This window comes from Phoca vitulina, unplaced genomic scaffold (genome assembly GCF_004348235.1).
Source record: "Phoca vitulina isolate PV1807 unplaced genomic scaffold, GSC_HSeal_1.0 scaffold6, whole genome shotgun sequence".
Taxonomy (NCBI): Eukaryota; Metazoa; Chordata; class Mammalia; order Carnivora; family Phocidae; genus Phoca; species Phoca vitulina.
Window position 1 is genome coordinate 34,017,089 of NW_022589709.1, and position 19,197 is coordinate 34,036,285.

The 19,197-nt window shown below is 39.8% G+C and overlaps 1 protein-coding gene across 4 annotated transcripts in view; it reads left to right on the plus strand.

Annotated features, from left to right (window-relative positions):
* ERAP1 (endoplasmic reticulum aminopeptidase 1) overlaps positions 1–19,197 on the plus strand; it is a 39,057-nt gene that overhangs the window by 13,516 nt on the left and 6,344 nt on the right. For all 4 annotated transcript variants that reach the window (XM_032403947.1, XM_032403951.1, XM_032403948.1 and 1 more), the window contains 12 exons: positions 56–176; positions 947–1,101; positions 1,444–1,557; positions 2,723–2,854; positions 4,256–4,387; positions 4,545–4,616; positions 5,956–6,110; positions 12,967–13,046; positions 13,612–13,795; positions 15,183–15,339; positions 17,632–17,816; positions 18,697–18,858. In XM_032403947.1, the coding sequence (XP_032259838.1) occupies positions 56–176; positions 947–1,101; positions 1,444–1,557; positions 2,723–2,854; positions 4,256–4,387; positions 4,545–4,616; positions 5,956–6,110; positions 12,967–13,046; positions 13,612–13,795; positions 15,183–15,339; positions 17,632–17,816; positions 18,697–18,858 (1,649 nt within the window). The remainder of the gene's footprint in view (positions 1–55; positions 177–946; positions 1,102–1,443; positions 1,558–2,722; positions 2,855–4,255; positions 4,388–4,544; positions 4,617–5,955; positions 6,111–12,966; positions 13,047–13,611; positions 13,796–15,182; positions 15,340–17,631; positions 17,817–18,696; positions 18,859–19,197) is intronic.

Here is a 19,197-nt window from a genome sequence, read left to right on the forward strand (position 1 = left end):
TGGAGAGAAGCCACAATAGCATTTGAAGAGCTAACTATCTTTCCTTTCTTTTCAGGTTTCCATATATGCTGTGCCAGACAAGATCCATCAGGCAGATTATGCACTGGATACCGCAGTGACTCTTCTAGAATTTTACGAGGATTATTTCAGCATTCCATATCCCTTACCCAAACAAGGTAAAGATTTTGCACAGTTTTTGCGAATTGTGGCATTTGATGATGTCAGCTATGGATTATATGCTCCTACTTGGCATTCCCGTGGTTATCTCAGCCCTTCAAGTCCTTAAACTCTGGCAGGTGTCGACCATCAGGTTGATCTTCTCACCCCTAATCTATACAGTAAATTCTAATTAGAGCAGAAACAGATCTTGATTAGGTTCTGAGGCACATGTCATGGTGATCATTCTACCTTCTGACTTTAAAGATAAACCCAACTGGATTAGTGGGCAGACAGCAAAGGGCAGAAGCTGCATTTCTTTTTTTTCATGATTGGCACATATTTGGTAGGAATATAGAGGGTGCTCAATAAATTTTTCTTAACAAATTTATACAGTGTAAGGAAAATCTGCATTTTCCTTCTTAAATAGGCTCTTCAGACCATTGTGTGTTTGAGATTTTAGGTGAACTGGAGCCTGGGGCATCCCAAGTCTAGTGGATTATTGAGGAAATTGTTAAGAGTATTCAATCCCCAAACTCGTCAGACAGCTAGATAGGGAGTCTGGAGGCTTGGGGCCCACATCTGACTTGGTCACGCAGCAGCAGAGCAATTCAGTGAATCACAGAGCGTCTTTTTCTCGGTTGTGAAAGGTTCTTCCAGCCTAGAATAGGATTCTGCACAACCAGCCTGGCTTTTCTTAGGATCCCTACACCCATCCGTTCTGAAAGTTAGTGTGTACAGGCAATGTGTCATTTAAAGACTGGAAACAGATTTGTGTGTCCTTTCCAAGATCTTGCCGCTATTCCGGACTTTGAGAATGGTGCTATGGAAAACTGGGGACTGACCACATACAGAGAATCTAGTCTCTTGTTTGACATTGAGAAGTCTTCGGCAGCAGATAAGCTTGGCATTACTATGATAGTGTCGCATGAACTCGCCCACCAGGTACACAAAGCTAATCATGCTTTTAAAAATTGTGGTGAAACTACATCTGTGTTGCTTTTACGGGACAGAAGAGACTTTTCATATTGACATATGAATTGGATCGATTATTTTCCTATGGAAAAAAGGCAAAGTAAAAAGAGTTCTTTAAAGCATTAGGTAGCATGTTTTAAAATGAACATGGAAAGGTTTTTCTTTTTACTTTGATAAAGTATTCTGTAAATGTTGCTCATAAACTGGCATCGCACATGTGAAATCTTTCCTCCTGAATGCCTTATGTTTATAGCTGTGTAGATAATCCAGTCTCCCTGGAAATGTGTGAACAATCTACTGTTTTCCTTTTAGTGGTTTGGGAACCTCGTCACCATGGAATGGTGGAATGATCTTTGGTTAAATGAGGGATTTGCCAAGTTTATGGAGTTTGTGTCGGTCAGTGTGACTCATCCTGAACTGAAAGTTGTAAGTATTTACTTATTTTTAACAGGTTGATCTGTTGTTTTATTTGGTGTTGCTGGAAAATACTTACTGATCCTCAGTGATAGAATTCATAGACATATTAACTCCTTGATAGTTGAGCTAGGAATCAGGTTCCCAAAATGGTAGTGAACTTTAAAGGTATCACAAAGGCTTATTTCCAAACTGGATTGCTTATTTCCAAATCTATGATTGTTAGGAAATGAAGTTAAATCTTACTCTCCTTTAATATCAAAGAAATAGAAGTAATGACAGCCTGTCTGTTGCATATCATTTTCTCAACCTTGAGGTTGTTCACTGAAGGATTATTAAGTACAGATTGCTGTTATTTCAATAGGATTCTACCTGTCAAATCAAATAGGATCCCATTTGCTTTAGGTAACTGCATGTTTGTTTATATATGAGCCTACACTCAGGAGTCACAAACTGAATGCTTTGAAACCTTTATGTGTTTTGTTTTTTTTTTATCAGGTGTTTAACTTGTGAAAATCACATGCAATAAAGTTAAAAAGAAACTTCCTTTAAGTAAAAACAAAAAAACCTCAAACAGTCCTTTACCCTACTATAATTTTGACTTCTCATTTTCATCTTTCTGTACACATTTATTTATAGTTAATGTCTATATAACTGTTACACTACAATGGATCATAAATATTTTCCCATTTCCACATAACCCTTAATAATAAAAATGATTATGTGTGTATGTTATTCTATTAGGTAATATGCCCTAAAAAACCAGATTATACTTTGAGTTTGTTACCCACTTTTTTTTTTTTTGACCACATGGTTTAAAATCTAAATTTCTTTGCTTTAAAATAAGATGACTGGAGATGTTGCAATCTACACACTTTAGTTGGTTGTTTTGATACTATTTGGCTACAGGCATCATGGTGGTGTTTGTAAGAGAATATGGGCTTCTAAAGTGATAGGATTTAAGATGAACAAAATCTAAAATGTTCACCGAAAATTGTTTCTTGGATGCTCTTTAGCAATAGCAATTCTATTTTATTTTGTAAACCCTATAAATACGGAATAGGTTTGGGCCAGAAATTTGAAGTATAAACCTATTACCCCAAACTAAACATTAGTCGTTTCAGATTTATTATCTAAAATAGAAGTCACGTGGGTGATGTTGTCTTTGTCTCAACAGGACGATTACTTCTTCGGCAAGTGTTTTAATGTGATGGAGGTAGATGCATTAAATTCTTCACACCCTGTTTCAACAGCTGTGGAGGATCCTGCTCAGATTCGGGAGATGTTTGATGACGTTTCTTATGAAAAGGTAAAAATGGATGATAAGGGTACATTTTGGACACGAAACTGCTGAAGACTTGGGTGGAAAGATGATAGGTAGGCTTGTGGGGTGGCTTTCCCTTCATAAGGAACAAGCCAGATTGAATGCCTTCTGTGCTGCCCCGTGTTGGCTGGAGTTCACTCTTTAAGGCCTAACTTGCGGTTTGATTGGTAGTCCTGAAGATGATCTTTGAGTCGGTTTTTCATTTACTCTGTCATAAAATGAAAACTTATGGCCTTTAAGAACTCTGCCTCTTATTTACCATTCAACAAACGGGTCTTGATTGAGCCTCACCTTTGCACCAGGCAAACGTTCCCACCTCCCGTAGCTTGCCTTTTGGCGCCTTCAGAAATGGTTGGTATTGTTGAACTGCCAAATACTTTCCCATACAATGTGTTTTATAATAGAATTGGAAATGGTTGCTAACATTTAATGGAAGATTTTATATAAAAATCTTTAGCTGGCTTCTCTGGACAAGGGAAAGGAAAGCATTCCAGTCACACTGGTCACAGGGGGCCTGTGTATTTCCCTCAGCAATACAAGCCGGAGCTAAAGTCCTAGTTCCTCCTTCGTGAGATCAAGCTTCTGCTTTCCCAATTGTCTTTCCATTCCCAACCATTCTACTGTCTTCAACAAGGCAGAGAATGTCATTTATCATTTTATTTGGCCGATTTATTTGTAGTAAATAGAAGAGTATTTCTTCGATGTTTTCATCAGCAGTGCAGGGGAGGTAAAAACAGACCTACAGAGGCCTAGCTCAGTGGAACAGATGAGCGAGCCCAGAAATAAACCCACACCTATATGGTCAATATTTTTGCATGTGAAAAGGGAGCTACAGTCGTGAGGGTGGAGGGGAAAAGACTCTTCACACAGGAATACAGGGTCTCGAGTCTTCTCTTGCTCCTTTTCCTTGTGTTCCTCTGGCCCTCTCTGCTCCGGGCTGCCTGCCCTCCCCCGTTCCTTAACCAGGACCTCCGCTTCCATCTCTTGTTGGAGTTACTTTCCCCACTACCGCTCCGGAGCGGCCCCAGGGAAGGCAGGACGTGGTGCCAAGTGTTGGTTCAGCACCACTGTGCCCTGACCTGTGGGTAATGGCCGGTGGTGGTCATTGGCCCTGTGGGGAGGCTTGGCTGCTGTTAGAAAATGATGGCCCTAAGGGACTAAGAAGAGAAACAGTCCCATTCAGTCCCCTGCCTAGACAGGGCCAGGTTTACCCACTTCTTTGAAAAAATTTTTTTTCTGTAAACCCACTTTCTTTAATTGTGTCACAAATCACCAGACTTTGAAAATGTTACTGCGGTTGCATTTTGAAAGAATTCCTCCAAAATAAAAGTGTGGTGGCGGATTAGATGATGATGAAACTAACAGTTACCTATGTTGTCTTTTCAGGGAGCTTGTATTCTGAATATGCTAAGGGATTATCTCGGTGCCGACGTATTTAAAAGCGGTATTGTGCAGTATCTCCAGAAGTACAGCTACAGAAACACAAGGAATGAGGACCTGTGGAATAGTATGGCACGTGTGAGTACGGTTTTGTTTATATCTGCGTTGGGGCTCACCAGGCTTATGACCATATTGTGGTTGGTTGGTTTTTTTCTACACCTTATTAATCCCTCTGAGAAGAATCCTGAGTGTTCTCTGGAGAACCAAGAATAACACGTTTGGTTTTGGTTTTTAGATTTGCCCGACAGATGGCACAGAAAGGACGGATGGCTTTTGCTCCAGGGGTCCGCATTCATCTTCAACCTCAGTAAGTTTTTACAGCTGTATGTCGTACCCCAAAGCTCATATGTTTATGCCGTATACTTTGAAGGAAACCTCCTGGGCCAACCTCTCTGTAGTCCTTCATTATATCACTCTAACTCCACATAAGATTGTGCTTAAACTGTAGCTGACTGACAGTCTTTTTACAGTTTCTCTTAAAAGCTGTCTACGCAAGGGAGTTGCATAACCTTCGTGGGTAACACATATCACTGGTACTAATTTGTTCAGCTTCGTTCTCTGGAAAGCAGTGAATTTATAACCTGTTTCTGTGGTAGGCTGGGGCTTTATCCGTCAGGCCACGTGGGTCCTTTCCATAGCTCTTCATTTGTGGAAAGAACAAATAGGGGCAGCAGGCATCCCTGAGCACTTACTACGTGTCAGGCATGTGCTAAACACTTGACTCCTTTACGTCTCAGAGTAAACCTGTGAGCGGGGTACTTCTTAGCTTAACAGATGGGAATGTGAAATCCAAAAGCATATGTTGAGTAAATTGCAGCGTGGGGACTCAATTTAGATCTAACTCATGTTTTTAACTGCTAAGCTGTAAAGAATTCATAATATTTGAGTCCCAAAACAATGTGAGTCTGTTTATCTGGACTTGGGGAGTATTTTCATAGGCAGTGGAGGTTGAGTCTAGAGATTCAGCTAAATTTTATTCACCATATTTTCATTTTTGGGAGCTTTTTGGTTTTTAGAGATCGCTTTACTCCGTGATTTCTAGGTTTTTGTTTGTTTGTTTTGCCTTTTGTGAACATTTTTTTTTTCCAGTGTGAAGTTTATTTTATTTTTATTTATTCATATTCATTTTTATTTATAAAACAAATGCATTATTTGTTTCAGGGGTACAGTGGATTTGTTATGTAGTGTATTTTATCCTTTGGCTCTTAAATATCCTTAGAAGCTTTTTTAGTATCAAAGAATGTATCGGCTTTTGAGTTTACAACTGCTGAGTGTGGACCATCTTGATGTTAGCACTTGGGAAGCATAGGCTAGTGGCTGAACATTTTTTCCCACCTTGCTTGTCTGAGCCAGCATTGCTGGGTGCAGCGAGCCAAGCCCAAGGGATGCCCAGTAGAACCGGACCCAGTACCTGCTCGTAAGCCGTGACCTGTACCTGTGGGTAGAGGAAGAGAACGGAAAAGCAAGCAGTCCGCGCTTGGAGAGGAAGGCCACGGCAGCGCGCGGTGTGGGGAAGGGAGGTGGGCAGGGGCTGGCGAGCAGAGCAAGGGGTCAGGGGTTGTCAACAGGTAGCCGCCCCGTGAGCGCAAGCCTGGGCTCTCCAGCGTTGGGCGAGTGCTCACGGATCTGTTTTCTGTCTGGATCAGCACTGGCGACAGGAAGGTCTTGATGTGAAAACCATGATGAACACGTGGACGCTGCAGAAGGGCTTTCCCCTGATTACGGTCACGGTGAGGGGGAGGAACGTGCACATGAGGCAGGAGCACTACAGGAAAGCCCCCAAGGACGCCTCGGAAACCGGGTAACGTTCAGGGGGGAAAACTTGGGGCTGTTGCCTCGGTAACACCTGCCTTGTGCGGGGAAACTGTATTTTTCAGACTGCTCTTGTCTTGACCGCTAAAATATTTCAGTTAAATCTCTGTATCCTGTGAAGTCGAGTTACACACCACCATCTTCCCAAGAGGATAAATGTGGCTTTCAACCTTGGTTCATCTCAGTAAAGTTGATAATGTATCAGTATTTTAACATTCCCGTGTTCTGTAGTTTGATGGGATGGTAATTCCGGTTACTGACTGGAAACAGCTCTAAACTAAGCAACTGCCACTAAATGCTGATAGTGCCTGGCATTTGGGTTGGAGTTGAGGACATAAACGTTCAGGTGATTTCTGGGGATTAGGAGAGCCTGTGTTTTGGAAGTCTACATTAGCTCCTGGAGCCTGTTTGTTGGTTTTAACACTCCAGAAGGACATCACTGGAAAGGAGATAGTACACCTTGACTGACCCTAGATGGACAGTACTTAAAAAAAAATTTGTTTTTGAAATACTTTCAGACTTAGAGAAGCTGCAAGAAGAGCACAAAGAATGCTCGAGTATTCTTTACCCAGATACACATATGTTAACTTTTTTTTTTTAAGATTTTATTTATTTGACAGAGCACAAGCAGGGGGAGCAGTAGGGCCTGAGGGAGAAGCAGCTCCCCGCTGAGCAGGGAGCCCGATGTGAGGCTCGATCCCAGGACCCTGGGATCATGATTTGAGCCAAGGCAGATGCTCAACCAGCTGAGCCACCCAGGTGCCCCGCATATGTTAACTCTTTACCACATTTGCTTTATCATTCTCTCTCCCCCTCCCTCCCCTTCTCTCTTTACATCTAACCTGAAATTTGTATATAAAACCTAAAATAGAACCTTTCCATGTAAAATCCAAAATATCAGTTAAAAATATGCTCTTTATCTTTTTGTATCCTCTCTATATAACATGTATATTATTATAATTGACAGTGTCCTATTTCAGATATACATCATACTGATTCAGTATATTTATACATTGCAAAATACCAACGATAAGTCTTATTACCATCTGTCACTAACGTTATTACAATACTATTGACTGTATTCCTTACACTGTACATTACATCTCATGACTTATTTATTTTAAAACTCAAGGTTGTATTTTTTAATCTCCTTTACCTATTTCACTCCCCCCACCACTGCCCTGCATCACCCCCCATAACCAACCGTCTGTTTTCTTTCTTTGAGTCTTTGTTTTGTTTTGCTTTTCAGATTACACGTATAGGTGAAATCATACGGTATTTGTCTTTATCTGTAGGACTTCTTTCACTTAGCATCATATCCTTTAGGTCCATCTCTGTTGCAAATGGGAAGATTTCATTCTTTTTTATGGTTAATACTCCATTGTGTGTGTATGTACGTATGTGTATATATACAGCTTTTTATCCATTTATTAGTGGACGCTTAGTTTGCTTCCGGATCTTGCTGTGGTTAAACAGTGCTGCAGTGAACACACAGGTGCACGTATCTCTTCAGATGAGTGTTTTCACTTTCTTTGAATAAATACCCAGAGGTAGGATTCCTGGATCATAGTTTAGTTCTATTTTTAATTTTTTGAGCAACCTACGTACTATTTGTGATAGTGACTGCACCAGTTTACACTCTCACCATCAGGAAAATGGAGCCTCCCATTTCCTCAGCATTCTTACCTATACTTGTTATTTTTATTTATTTTCTTTTCATCATGATAACCGTACTCTTGAATCCCCATCACCTATTTCACCCATCCCCTCCCACCCACCTCCCCTCTGGTAACCATCAGTTTGTTCTCTATAGTTAAGAGTCTGTTTCTGTTTCCTGGTTTCTCTTTTTGTCCTTGTTTGTTTTATTTCTTAAATTCCACATATGCATGAGATCATACGATATTTTCGTCTTTCTCTGACTTACTTCGCTTAGCATTATACTCTCTAGTTCTGTCCATATCATTGCAAATGGCAAGACTTCATTTTTTATGGCTGAGTAATATTCATTATATATACCATATCTTTATCCATTCATCTATTGATGGATACTTGGGCTGTTTCCATAATTTGACTATTATAAATACTGCTGCTATAAACATCACGGTGCATGTATCCCTTTGAATTAGTGTCTTCATATTCCTTGGGTAGGTACCCAGTAGTGCGGTTGCTGCATCATAGGGGTAGTTCTATTTTTAATGTTTTGAGGAACCTCCATACTGTTTTCCAGAGTTGCTGCCCTAGTTTGCATTCCCACCACCAGTGCACGAGGGTTCCCCTTTCTCCACATCCTCACCAACACTTGTTTCTTGTGTTTTTGATGTTAGCCATTCTGACAGGTGTGAGGTGATATCTCATTGTAGTTTTGATTTGCATTTCCCTGGTAAGTGATGTCAAGCATTTTTTCATGTGTCTGTTGGCCATATGGATGTCTTCTTTGGAGAAATGTCTGTTCATGGCTTCTGTCCATTTTTTAATTGGATTATTTGTTTTTTGGCTGTTGAGTTTGATAAGTTCTATATATTTTGGATACCCTTTATTGGATACATCATTTGCAAATATCTTCTACCATTCCACAGGTTGCATTTTAGCTTTGTTGGTTGTTTCCTTTACTGTGCAGAAGCTTTTTATTTTGACGTAGTCTCAATAGTTTATTTTTGCTTTTATTTTCCTTACCTTAAGAGACCTATCTAGAAAGAAGTTGCTACAGCCGATATTAGAGACCTTACTGCCTGTGCTCTCTTCAAGGACTTTTATGGTTTCAGGACTCGCATTTAGGTCTTTAATCCATTTTGAGTTTATTTTAGTGTATGGTGAAAGAAAGTGGTATGGTTTCATTCTTTTGCATGTAGCTGTCCAGTTTGCCAACACCATTTGTTGAAGAGCCCTTTTCCCATTGTTTACTCATTCCTCTCTTGTCGAAGATTAATTAAGCACATGATCATGGGTTTATTTCTGGGTTTTCTATTCTGTTCTATTGATCTGTGTGTCTGTTCTTAGGCCAGTACCATATGGTTTTAATTACTACCATTTTGTAATATAACTTAAAATCTGGCATTGTGATACCTCCAGTTTTGTTTTTCTTTTTCAAGATTGCTTTGGCTATTTGAGGTCTTTTGTGGCTCCATACACATTTTAGGATTGTTTGTTCAAGTTCTGTGAAAAATGCTGTTGGTGTTTTGATAGGAATTGTGTTAAATCTGTAGATTGCTTTGTGTGCAATCTACAGATTTAACACAATTTTAACACATTTTAACAGTATTTGTTCTTCCATTCCATGAGCATGGAATGTCTTTCCATTTCTTTGTGTCGTCTTGAATTTCTTTCATCAGTGTTTTATAGTTTTCAGAATACAGGTCTTTCACCTGTTAGATTAAGTTTATTCCTAGATACTTTATTGTGTCTGGTACAATTGCAAGTGGGATTGTTTTCTTAATTTCATGTTCGGCTGTTTCATTATTAGTGTATAGGAATGCAACAGATTTCTGTACATTGATTTTTTTTGTGTCCCACGACCTCACTAGACTCAGATATCAGTTCTAGTAGTTTTTAATGGACCCTTGAGAATTTTCTATGTATGGTATCGTGTCATCTGCAAATAATGAGAATTTTATTTCTTCCTTGCCAATTTGGATGCCTTTATTTTTTTTTTTATGTTGTCTGATTGCTATGGCTAGGACTTCTAGTACTATGTTGATTAAAAGTGGTGAGAGTGACCTCCTTCTCTTTTTCCTGACCTTAGGGGAAAAGCACTCCGTTTTTCACCATTGAGTACAATGTTGGTTGTGGGTTTGCATATAAGGCCTTTATTATGTTGAGGTCTGTTTCCCCTAGACCTACTTTGCAGAGGGTTTTTATCATGAATGGATGTTGTACTTTGTCCAATGCTTTTTCTGCATCTTTGAAATGATCCTATAGTTTATCCTTTTTCTTATTGATGTGATGTATCATGTTGATTCTGTGTGTGTGTGTGTGTGTGTGTGTGTGTGTGTGTGAGAGAGAGAGAGAGAGAGAGAGACTGAGCCACCTTTGCGTCCTGGGAATAAATCTGGCTTGATTGTGGCGTATGATTTTTTTTTTTTTTAATGTATTGTTGGATTCAGTTTGCTAATACCTTGTTAAGGATTTTTGCATCTATATTCATGAGAGATACTGGTCTGTAGTTCTCTTTTTCTTATTTCTATTGTGGCCTTTTCTTTTCCTCTTAAGATTCCTTAACATTTCTTGTAAGGCTGGTTTGTGGTCACAAACTCCTTTATCTTTTGCTTATACTGGAAACTCTATCTCTCCTTCTCTTCCGAATAATAACCTTGCCAGGTAGGTTATTCTTGGTATTAAGTTTGTCCCTTTCAGCACTTTAAATATATTCTGCTACTCCTTTTGGTCTGCAGAGTTTTTGCTGAAGACTAAACTGATAGTCTTAGGGTTTCTCTTGTATGTGGGTTTGTATTTCTTTTGCTGCCTTTAAGATTTTCTCTTTAATTGTTGACATTGTAACTGAAATACGTCTTGGTGTGAATCTCTTTGGATTTCTCTTGTTTGGGAGTTTCTGTGCTTTGGGGGCCTGTATGTGTATTTCCTTCCCCAGGTTAGTGAAGTTTTCAACCATTATTTCTTTAAGTTTTCTGCCCCTTTCTTCCCTCTTCTCCTTCTGGGACCATTATAATGTGAATGTGAATGTCACTTGCCGTTTGATCAGAGGTCCCTTATATACTGTTCTCATTTTTGTTTTCTTTTTGCTATTCTGATTGGGTGATTTCCACTGTTCAATCTTCTAGATTATTGATCTGTTCTGTATCATCCAATCTGCTGATGGCTTGTATTGTATTTTTCTTAAGTTATTATTCAGCTCTGTGACGTCTATTTGGTACTTAAATTTTCTCTTTATTGAAGTTCTCACTGTATTCTTCCATTTTAGTTCAGTGAACATCTTTATGACCATTATTTTGAACTCTTTATCAGGTAAATTACTTACCTGTTTCATTAGGTGTTTTTTTTTTTTTCCCCCCTGGGATTTTTTTCATTTTCTTTTGTTGGGAATATAATCCTTGGTGTCCTTAGTTTGTTTGACTTCATATGTCTATTTCTGTGTAACCTGCATAGGTTGCATGTGCCTTGTGGCTTTGGCTGTCCAGCTGAAGCTGGAGTGGATGGGGGGAAATGCCCCGGGGCAAAATGCACCAAGGCTGTCCTGGTGAGATGGCTGGAGCCGGAGAGGGCATGGGCCCAGGATTCCCAAACACTGTGCTGGAGCTGCCCTGGTGAGACAGCTAGAGCTGGAGTGTGCATGGACTGGGGAGCTCTGAGGCACTCCTTCCCTGGGCCACTCTGGAGAAACAGTGGGGGTTGGAGGAGATGCTGCCCTGGTAGGATGTCTAGAGCTGGAGTGGGAACAGGTGCGGTCCACAGGGTCATGGGTTGTCCCACAACAAGGCTGCTGTGGTAGGATGGCTGGGGCTTGACTGGGTATAAGCCAGGAGGGTCCCAGAGTACTCTGCTGGGGCCATCGTGGCAGGACGACTGGAGCTGGTGTGGGCTAGGGGCCTTGGATGGGCTGGGGTGGCCCTACGCAGCTGGCTAGAGTGACTGAACCCTGCTCCCGTCCACAATACCCTGGTGGGGGGAGAACGTACACAATGGTGCTCACCAGTGCCTACGACTGCAGAGAGAGTTCTAGTGGTTTACCCACTGTTTGGTGGATGATCTAGAGTTAGTGGATTTCCTTCACTTATAATTTAGTTAGCCTTTACATTGCTATTGATTCATCACATCCCAGGGTGGGCAAGTCTGCATGTGGGGCCTGCGGTAATAGCCCTCCCTCACTGCGCTGGGATGGGATTCCTGTTGTTATCCTGTCTCTGTCTTTGCCTTCTCTGTGTGGTCCCTCTATCATTTGTTGTGCAGAAGCTATTCAGTCAGCCCTCAGTTCTTCCTCAGGAGGAATTGCTCTATATGTAGGTACAGATTTGGTGTATCCACAGGAGGGGAGGAGTTCTATGTCCTCCTATGCTGCCCTCCTGGATCCACAGCAGCATGTTTTTTTTTAACTGCAAGTAAGTTGGAGACCTGATGTCCTGTACCCTGAAATAGTTCAGTGTGATATTTCCATAAAAAACAAGAACATTCACTTATGTAAGCATAGTATAATTATCAAAATTATGAAATGAAATTGATCTAATAATTTTGATCTATAAACCTGATTTAACTTTTCCAGTTTTCCTAATAACCTCTTTATAGCAAAAGAAAAAAAAACATTCTGGTTCAGGATTAAGTATAGGCTCACATTGTATTGTCACATATGTTCAGTTGTATTTTTTTCTTTTTTTCTTGAAACAGTTCCTCAGTATTTTTCTTCCTTGTCCTTGACATTTTTGAAGAGCACAGGCCAGTTTGTTTTTTATTAATAGAATGTCCTCCAGTTTTTGTTTTCTGCTGTTTCTTCATGATGAAATTCAGTTTCTTCATGATGAGATTGACAGGAATTCCACTGAAGTGTTACTCTATTCTTAACAAATGATGTAGAAGTCACATGATGTCAATTTGTGCCATTTATAGTGGCCAAGGTCTTTAAGGTAGGACCTCTGAGTTCCAATCAGCCAACCTCTGCAGAGGATGCCAGGGTTCACTGGAGCCCAAATTCCCAGCTCTACTGAAGAAGTCTGAGAAGAATGAGTAGTGCTTGAGCTGACGCCCCTTGCAAAGCTGGAAAATAGGCTGGTGACATCTTGACCTCTTGGCTATAGTAGTTTTGGTACCATCATTTAAACTAGCCTGGGTCTGGTATATGATAGATGATTTAATAACTGTTTGTTGGAGTGACTCAACAAATAATCTGTCCTTTCTTTAAGGTACCTGTGGCATGTTCCATTGACATTCATTACCAGCAAATCAGACTCAGTTCAAAGATTTTTGCTGAAGACAGAAACAGGTAACTTACCATAGAAATAACTAGGTTAAGTCCAGAAGAAACTGCAAATATGTAAGACTTAGTTACTAAGGTTGTTTTACTATTTATCATGGTTAAAACAGAAGGATCAGGTCAATCTTTATATTCAGCGAATTGTTGGCTTTCAATTTCTAGTGAAGATAGAAGTTGTCTCTGGTGGCAAAAAAAGAAAGCCAGTGTCTTGCCAGATAGAGATTAAAGCAGCTGAGTTCTATAATACTAAGAAGGAGGGATTACTAATGAAAATTCCCCCTTCTTTTGCTAACACTGCTGGATCATGTCATATGTATGGCCTGAAATGTGGCTGTATTCTTCTCATTGATCTATAAATCTCAAAAAATTGGTGTCTAAAGCTGGTGCTGGCTTTTGCCTATTGGAATGGACTTTTCTGGTTTCTAAAAGAAATGTGTTCAATATGAAACTCATTTCAGTATTAAAATTGTTCAATATTAAACTTGCCTTTAGTTTCTTTGTCCAGTCTCTGATCAGAAAAGCTTTCATCAGTCAAGAGAGAAAATGGAGCTATGATTTATTTTATTTGCTCTAGATGTGCTCATCCTTCCAGAAGAGGTAGAATGGATCAAATTTAATGTTGGAATGAATGGTTATTACATTGTGCATTATGAGGATGATGGATGGGATTCTCTGACTGGCCTTTTAAAAGGTGCACACACAACAATCAGCAGCAATGACCGGGCCAGTCTCATCAACAATGCATTTCAGCTCGTCAGGTAATACTCCTCAAGGTCTTGGTTTATTTCTGAAAGCAGCTGTTAACATTCAAACGCTTAATTTCTAAAGATGAAAATGATTACTTGCTAGTAAGAAGCTGAAGGGTGTTTTCCCCTAAGTTCTTCATAAATTCCAAGGTTGCTTTTAGTCTTAGAATTAACCACATGTCTGTGTCTGCAGAGTAAGCTAAAGCAGGTAATCTGTATTTTAATCTAACAACTTAGGTCAGACCGATGCAGAAGTACAGAAAACCAGGAGACCAACCTTGTGGAGAAGCCCCTCATTCCTAAAGCTTGTCCTGTAGCTTTTCTGGCCATCCTAAAGCTCAGGAGGTTTCTGCCCTGCTGGGTCTTTCACATTTTTGAAGCCTTCTTAGAAGACCACGTGGCTCAGTACCCAGTTGTTTGCATTTTGTCTCTTGGGTTAAAGGATTTCTCCCCCCATACTCCTCAAACTGGATGCCTGAATTTACTGGAAGCTTTTTGGAATAGAGCTTAGAAAATGTGGCCCAACCACATGATGTTTGAGTTGTTGAGGACAGTGTTCACTCTAATTTTTTTGCCTTATGCCAGTGGTTTTTAAGGAAATGGTTCCTAAGCCTGAAACTCAAAATTCTTCAGTATTTAGGCAGAGCTGCAGTCCCCAGGGGAGTGACCCAGGTGGGAAGAAATGATTCTATAATTCTCCTCATTTCCCATGTCCCTTTGTTCTAAATGTTGGGTTCTTCATTTGCTGGACCTCTCAGGGTAGCAAAAGGCAATGGGGGATTCTAAAGATAGAAGTGGTTTATCCAGTTGTTTCTGCCTACCTGAGACTATTTCCCTCTGTAATAGTATTGCTTATTTCTTGTAGGGTTTTGTACTTAACTCAGCATATACCCTGCCACTGAGACTTTGAACGCCTGCCCTCCATAATGAAGGGTTTTTTTGTTTTTAAGATTTTTTATTTCATAATGAAAGATTTTTTATCTATATTCACTTTCTTTCTGAAATGGAGACAGAATGTGTTTAATCCAGACACTCAGACTTTTGATTGGGTGGCAGTCTCTCTGACCAACATTATTGATTTGATAAAAATCACCATCTTACTCTGGACGTTGAGCACCCAGTCTGTTGTTTCTTAGAGGGACGGATGCTGACCTGTCTCCATTTTGTCTTCACCACAACTTAGCATTGACTCTATTATTATTCAAGAAAATTCCCTCACAGTGGTAAATATGCCAGTGTTATATGTGAAAGAAAAGATACTTATATAAAGGTCACTGTTAATAAGGAGGGCATTTATATCTGATTGAATGTTTTGCTGGGAGATTAAAATATCTTTTGAAACAAAAAGTTGATTTCCTGGTTTTTGTTTAAACTGCTAACCATGGTATCTCTTGACCAGCAATGGAAAGCTATCAATTGAAAAAGCCTTGGATTTAACCCTGTACTTGAAACGTGAAACTGAAATTATGCCAGTGTTCCAAGGTTTGAATGAGCTGATACCTATATATAAGTTGATGGAGAAAAGAGATATGAATGAAGTGGAAAATCAATTCAAGGTAGAAGCCTTCATAAACTGAATAGTTACATACTGGTTTGCTTTTGTGTGGGTGTGGGAAAGCATCCTTACCATTATGTATATATGTATGTCTTCATATATATTAAAGAAAAGTACATCAGAATTAGTATTTGGATTAAATAGCAAAGATTTGGGTTTCATTCCAACACTAAAGACACAGCACTCTAAGAATCTGTACTTAAATTTTACGGATTTGTTATTCCCTTCTTTTTGCAAATCCTTTATTTCATTTTGCCTTTGGATGGTTACTATTTAATTTTTATTATATTTTATTCAAGTTAACATATAATGGATTATTAGTTTCAGGGGTAGAATTTAGTGCCATTTAACACCCACTGCTCATTATATCATGTGCCCTCCTTAATATCCATCACCCAGTAACCCCATCCCTGACCCCCCTCTCCTCTAGTAACCCTCAGTTTGTTCCCTGTAGTTAAGTCTTTTATGGTTTGCCTCCCTGTTTTTATCTTATTTTTCCTTCCCTTCCCATATGCTCATCTGTTTTGTTTCTTAAATTCCACATATGAGTGAAATCATATAGTATTTGTCTGTCTTTGACTTATTTTGCTTACCATAATACCCTCTAGTTGGATCCACATCATTGCAAATGCAAGATTTCATTCTTTTTGATGGCTGAGTAATATTCCATTGTGTGTGTGTGTGTGTGTGTGTGTGTGTGTGTGTGTGTGTATACACACACACACCATACCTTCTTTATCCATTCATCTGTCAATGGACATTTGGGCTCTTTCCCATATTTTTGCTATTGTGGACATTGCTGCTATAAATACTGGGGTGCAGATGCCCCTTAGAATCACTCTTTCTGCATCCTTTGGATAAATACCCAGTAGTGCAATTGCTGGGTCATAGGGTAGCTCTATTTTTAACTTTTTGAGGAATTTCCATACTGTTTTCCAGAGTGGCGGCACCAGCTTGCATTCCCAGCAACGGTGTAAGAGGGTTCACTTTTCTCTGCATCCTCAACAACATCTGTTGTTTCCTGACTTGTTTAATTTTAGCCATTCTGACCGGTGTGAGGTGGTATCTCGTTTTTATGGTTACTCTTAAGATACTCCATGACTCAGGTACTTGAGGAAGAGGCACAAAAATCGTTATTTTTGGCAAAATGTTATGAAGTCCTGTTGTATAATTTGCTCTCAAAATTTAGTCCTATAAACTTAGTTTGTTTCAAAGTGGCAGTTCATTGTGGTTTTTAAATATAGAAAGGTATATTTATAAAAGATTGTTAGGCATTTCTTTGAAAAAAGTTGATGGTATTTTGATGGGGATTGCATTAAATGTGTAACTTGCTCTAGGTAGCATAGACATTTTAACAATATTTGTTCTTCCAATCCATGAGCATGGAACGTTTTCCATTTCTTTGTGTCTTCCTCAATTTCTTTCATGAGTATTTTATAGTTTTCTGAATACAGATTCTTTGCCTCTTTGGTTAGATTTATTCCTAGGTATCTTATGGTTTTGGGTACAATTGTAAATGGGATCGACTCCTTAATTTCTCTTTCTTCTGTCTTGGTGGTGGTGTATAGGAATGCCACTGATTTCTGTGCATTGATTTTATATCCTGCCACTTTACTGAAGGGGGGCGAATTTGGAGGGGGAGACGAACACATGAGAGACTGTGGATTCTGAGAAACAAACTGAGGGTTCTAGAGGGGAGGGGGGTGGGGGGATGGGTTGGCCTGGTGATGGGTATTAAAGCGGGCACGTACTGAATGGAGCACTGGGTGTTATACGCAAACAATGAATCATGGAACACTACATCAAAAACTAATGATGTCATGTATGGTGATTCACATAACATAAACAAAAAGTGTAAAAAAAAGATTTTTATGCAAATAGTAAAAATCATTATTTTCTTGTTTTTGACCCCTTTTATAATTAAATGTAAACAGAATTGCGTGGTTTTAAAAAAAAGAGTTGGGGGGCGCCTGGGTGGCTCAGTCGGTTAAGTGGCTGCCTTCGGCTCAGGTCATGATCCCGGGGTCCTGGGATCGAGCCCCGCGTCGGGCTCCCTGCTCAGTGGAGAGTCTGCTTCTCCCTCTCCCTCTGCCTGCCTCTCTGCCTACTTGTTCTCTCTATCTCTCTGTCAAATAAATAAATAAAATCTTTAAAAAAAAAAAATAAAAAAAATAAAAAAAAGAGTTGGATCAAACTTTAAAAATTAATCCCCACCACCTGAGGATATATCAGCTCCTCTAAAAGTCGAGATGGCTGGGGACGGTACTGGTGACGCGTGTGGCTTTCCCCGCAGGCCTTTCTCCTGCGGCTGCTGAGAGACCTCATTGATAGTCAGACGTGGACAGATGAGGGCTCAGTCTCCCAGAGCATGCTGCGGAGTCAGCTGCTGCTCCTTGCATGTGTGCGCAAGTATCAGCCCTGCGTGCAGAGGGCAGAAGCCTACTTCAGAGAGTGGAAGGAAGCCGATGGAAATTTGAGGTGTGTGCTTACTGAACAACCGGTTAGTTCGTATAAAGGCTCTCTGTTCTGTTTTTCCTCATCAGTGCTAAATGTTGGGAGAAAAAAACAAGTAGAAGCAAACCTCCCCTGCTGTACTTTTTGGGAAAATAAATTGCTTTTTAAGATTTTTCTATGTATCTCTCAACTTTCTGTTTTAAGAACTGCTAGGAGGGAACGTCTCTATATAAAAGTCCATTATCTGGAGAGTTAAAATAGAATTAGAATAATTTCCATCTAATAGAGGTAAGGCTCAGAACTGGAACCGCTGTCCTGGATAGGAACAGAAGCAGTACATGCCATAGTAGTGGTTTCTTCGGGCCTCCAAAGTCCCTGATGAGGTGTGTACAGGAGCTGCTGATCCTGTCAAAGCTAGGTAGGCTCTTCCTGGGTTTGGAATTTGTTCTTGGACTTTAATATTTGGGGCTTAAATCTCTCTAGGAAATAGTAAGCCAACAATCTATATGGTTCCATTTAAAGAAATGCCTCCAAACAGTGGTCCTATTGGATTCCTGACTTTTGTTCATGGACTACATATTGAGTCTAGTTTGAATTTCTTTCTTTTGGCTTAAGAAGTGATCATCTGTCCAGTTTCCCAGCATCATTATGTTAGATACGTAGGTATTTATCCAAGTGGCTTTTCACATTGTTTTTGAGAAGGGTACTTAAAACCTAATTGTAGATACTTCCTTCTGTCTCTCTCATAAAATCTAACTGAAGGAAAGAGCGGATTTTTGTTTATATTTCCGGGCATGTTGCTCTGATCAGTGGGCCAGTTTATCAGTTTGTCATTGGTCACCACTCTACATCCAAACACACTTCCTGCATCTCAGACTCTCACCAGCGATGTTCTTTTGCACAGCCTGCCCAGTGACGTGACCTTGGCAGTGTTTGCTGTGGGGGTCCAAAACCCTGAAGGATGGGATTTTCTTTATAGAAAGTATCAGTCATCTTTGTCTACTTCCGAGAAAAAAAAAATTGAATTTGCCCTCAGTATTAGTCAAGATGAGGACAAGCTTCAGTGGTGAGTAATTTGTTCATGTTCATGTGGCCAAGAGGAATTAAATGAACTCAGATCCTTCCGACATCTCTTTTTGTTCTCTTGGCAGGGAATTGCCTTTACCGCTGGGAATATTTATTCAAGTGGGCATACATCTAATCAGTACAGTAATTAATTAGGGGAGAAGCAGGTGTTAGGAAAAATATTTAAAGGGATATATATTTGTGTCTCTTTAAAATAACATGTTTAGAAATACATACGGCATAGGCCTTTCTTACCTATTTTCTCTTATGAACAAACAAGAGACTATATGAGAATGGGTGTTGTAAACACTAAATGTTTTTATTATGTAGCTATACCAAC